Source organism: Aythya fuligula, chromosome 21 (assembly GCF_009819795.1).
Source record: "Aythya fuligula isolate bAytFul2 chromosome 21, bAytFul2.pri, whole genome shotgun sequence".
NCBI classification, from domain to species: Eukaryota; Metazoa; Chordata; class Aves; order Anseriformes; family Anatidae; genus Aythya; species Aythya fuligula.
Genome location: NC_045579.1, coordinates 2,311,257 through 2,314,383, shown reverse-complemented (window position 1 = coordinate 2,314,383; position 3,127 = coordinate 2,311,257). Strand labels below are relative to the sequence as shown.

Genomic DNA, 3,127 nt, shown 5'->3' with positions numbered 1-3,127 from the left:
TTCATCCTTTTTTTTTCTTTTTTCCCCGATCTCTAGGAGAAATCTCCATTATTATTATTTTTTTTTTCCCTCTCCACGGTTTTGGCAGGGGGTGCGCGCCGCGGCTCTCCCCGCGCGATGCGGCGTCGCGGGGAGGTGGAGCAGCCCACGGAGAGCTGCGTCCCTGCAGCCACCGCTCTCCGCTCGCTCTCTCGCGGCGCCTGCTCGCTCCCGGAGCCTTGTCCTCCACCGAGGGATCCCGCTGGGGGAATAAAAAAGGACACCCGCTGTCAGGGGGGGACACCCCCGAGCCAAGCTGCCGGGATCGGGGGCCCCTCCGCTTGCTGGCGAGGCGATCGGCGGCCGGAGACGACGGCGGGGGAGCGGTGGGGATGCTGCCCTGGCGCCGGAGCAAGTTCGTGCTGGTGGAAAATGAACGTAAGTGCAAAGGGAAGAGCTTGGGCCCCGGGTTGGGCTACGCCTCGCTGCTGGCCAGCTTCTTGCGCTCCTGCCCGGACCTGCTGCCCGAATGCCCGCTGGAGCGCCTGGGCAGCGTTTTCGGCGGCCGGCGGCAGAAAGTGGAGCTGAACAAGGAGGACCCGACGTACACCGTGCGCTACCTGGGCAACGCCGTCACGCTGCACGCCAAGGGCGAGGGCTGCACGGAGGAGGCGGTGGGCAAGATCTGGGCCAAAAGCGAAGCCGGGGCCGGGGGGGCCAAGATGAAGCTGACGCTGGGACCCCACGGCATCCGCATGGCGCCCGGCGAGAAGGGGGCCCGCCGGCCGGGCCACGCGTACCTGCTGCACCGCATCACCTACTGCGCCGCCGACCGGCGGCACCCCAAGGTTTTCGCCTGGGTTTACCGGCACCAGGTGAAGAACAAGGCGGTGGTGCTGCGCTGCCACGCCGTCCTGGTCCCCAAAGCCGCCACGGCGCGCGCCATGGCCCTGCTCCTCTTCCAGACCTCCGCCTCCGCCTTCAACGAGTTCAAGCGGCTCAAGAGGCAGAACGACGGCCGCCACGTCCAGCAGCAGCTGCTGGGCGAAGCCATCGTCCCCCTGGTGCCCCTGCGCAGGCTGCTCAACGCCAAGTGTCCCTATCGCCCGCCGGCCGAGCGCGCCCGCTGCGCCCCGCGCCTCAGCTCCATCTTGGAGGAGGAGGAGGAGGAAGCCATGGGCACCGGCTGCGGGACGAGGGCTGAAGGCCTCGGCGAGCGAGCCGCCGTGCTGAGGCTGGCCAGGGAGATGCGGGGGTGCAGCCTGCGTGGCCCTCGCCCCCCCTTGTGCTGAGCAAAATCCACCAAAAATCCCCCAAAACCACCCCCACCTCCCCCCCACCCCAGGACAAGGAGCCCATCGGCGCCGCCATTTTGTGGACATTGAGGGGGCCCCAAAGGGGCCTCGGGGACACTGGACGAGAGGGTTTGCTGGCAAACGTGGCACTGGGAAAATAAAAAAAAAAAGGGTCAGGGGGAAGCTGCCACCCCAGGACCCCCCCCTCTGATTTTGGCAGCTGAAATAAAGTGGAAATAAAGCGCGTTCGCTGCCTGTGACGGCGCCTCGTCTCTCGCCAGCCTGGGGAATGGGGCAGGAAGAGTTAAAAGCGCAGCGCCCGGCCGGGACGGTTTGTCGGGGTTTATTTGGATTTAACTTGCTTTTATTTTGTATTTTTTTTACCTTTCCCAGGGTAAAATTTCCACCCCGGGGGGAGGCAGGGGGGGTCCTGGGTGCTTTTCCTGTGCGCGATGCTCTGTGTAGCCATGGCAACTCAGGGCTTTAAATATGGGGCCCTGCACAGCCCTGAGGCCCTAAATATGATGTTTTGTACCCAAAATTATTGTTTTTCCACCCAGTTACCGCTCCCCCACCCTGGCAGGAGCAGCAGTGAGGGTAGGGGGTTGCAGGGATGTGGGGAAATGGGTCTGGGGTCCCCACACCGTGGGGATGGGGTTTGGGATGTTTACCCCCCAAAAAAAAACAGCACCTGGGGGGAAAGGGGGTTTGGCCTGGTCCCCCTCAACCTTTGGAGGGCCTGGCATTTGGCTGCCCCTTCCACAGGGTTTTGTGGGGTTTGGTTTTGGGCTAATCCCTGCCAAAAAAAAAGCAATGTGGGGCTGAGGTGGGCCTGTCCCCCTCCAAAATCCTGGCGGATTTGGGCTGCCCCGCTCAAAGGCCTTATGGGGCTGAGGTTTGGATTAATCCCCCCCCTCAAAAAAGAAGCATTGTGGGGCTGGGATTTCAGTTAACCCCCCTAAAAAAGGGCTATGGGACCAGGGTTTGGGTTAATCCCTATCCAATAAACTTTGTGAGGCTGTAATTTTGGCTAAATCCCCCCCAAAAAAACTGTGAGGCTGGGATTTAGGCTAACACCCCCCCCTCCAAGTACTGTGAGGATGGGATTTGGGCTAACCCCCCACCCCCCCAAAAAAGTGCTATGAGGGTGGAATTTGGTCTAATCTCCCCCGAAAACCCAGTAAGGCTGGGATTTAGACAAATCCTCCCCCAAAACAGTGCTGTATGGCTGGGATTTGGCCTCATCCCCACCCAAAAAAAGTGCTGTGGGACTGCGATTTGGGCTAATCTCCCCAAAAAAAGTGCAGTGGGGCTGGGATTTGGGCTAATCTTCCCCCAAAAAGCCCTATGAGGCTGGGATTTAGCCTCAAAAATCCCAAAATTCTGGGGATATGAGGGTTTGGATTTGGGCTAATCTTCCCCTCCAAAAAAACTGCAATGGGGTGGGATTTGGACCAATCCCCCCTCAAATAAAAACAACTGTGAGGCTGAGATTTAGCCTCAAAAATCCACAAATTCTGGGGGTGGGAGACTTGGATTTGGGCTAATCTTCCCCCAGAAAGTGATGTGTGGCTGAGATTTGGGCTAATCTCCCCCCAAAAAAGTGCAGTGGGGCTGGAATTTGGGCTAATCCCCCCAGAAAGCCCTGTGAGGCTGGGATTTAGCCTCAAAAATAAAAAAAACAACAACAACAAAAACAAACAAACAAACAAACAAACAAAACCAATAAAAAACAAAATTCTGGGGGTGGAAGGCTTGGATTTGGGCTAATCCCCCCCCCCAAAAAAAAAAAAAAAAGTGCAGTGGGGTGGGATTTGGGCTAATCCTCCTTCAAAATAAATAAATAAATAAAT

General features: G+C 58.2%; 1 protein-coding gene across 1 annotated transcript; it reads left to right on the top strand.

Annotated features, from left to right (window-relative positions):
- Positions 1-208: 208 nt before the first annotated feature.
- FAM43B (family with sequence similarity 43 member B) lies at positions 209-1,468 on the top strand. Its single transcript, XM_032201707.1, has one exon. The coding sequence runs from the start codon at positions 372-374 to the stop codon at positions 1,269-1,271; it is 900 nt and encodes a 299-aa protein (XP_032057598.1). The 5' UTR covers positions 209-371; the 3' UTR covers positions 1,272-1,468.
- Positions 1,469-3,127: the final 1,659 nt, after the last annotated feature.

Excerpts from the sequence above, each read along its gene's own strand:
- FAM43B (XM_032201707.1), top strand. The coding sequence starts at position 372 with ATGCTGCCCTGGCGCCGGAGCAAGTTCGTGCTGGTGGAAAATGAACGT.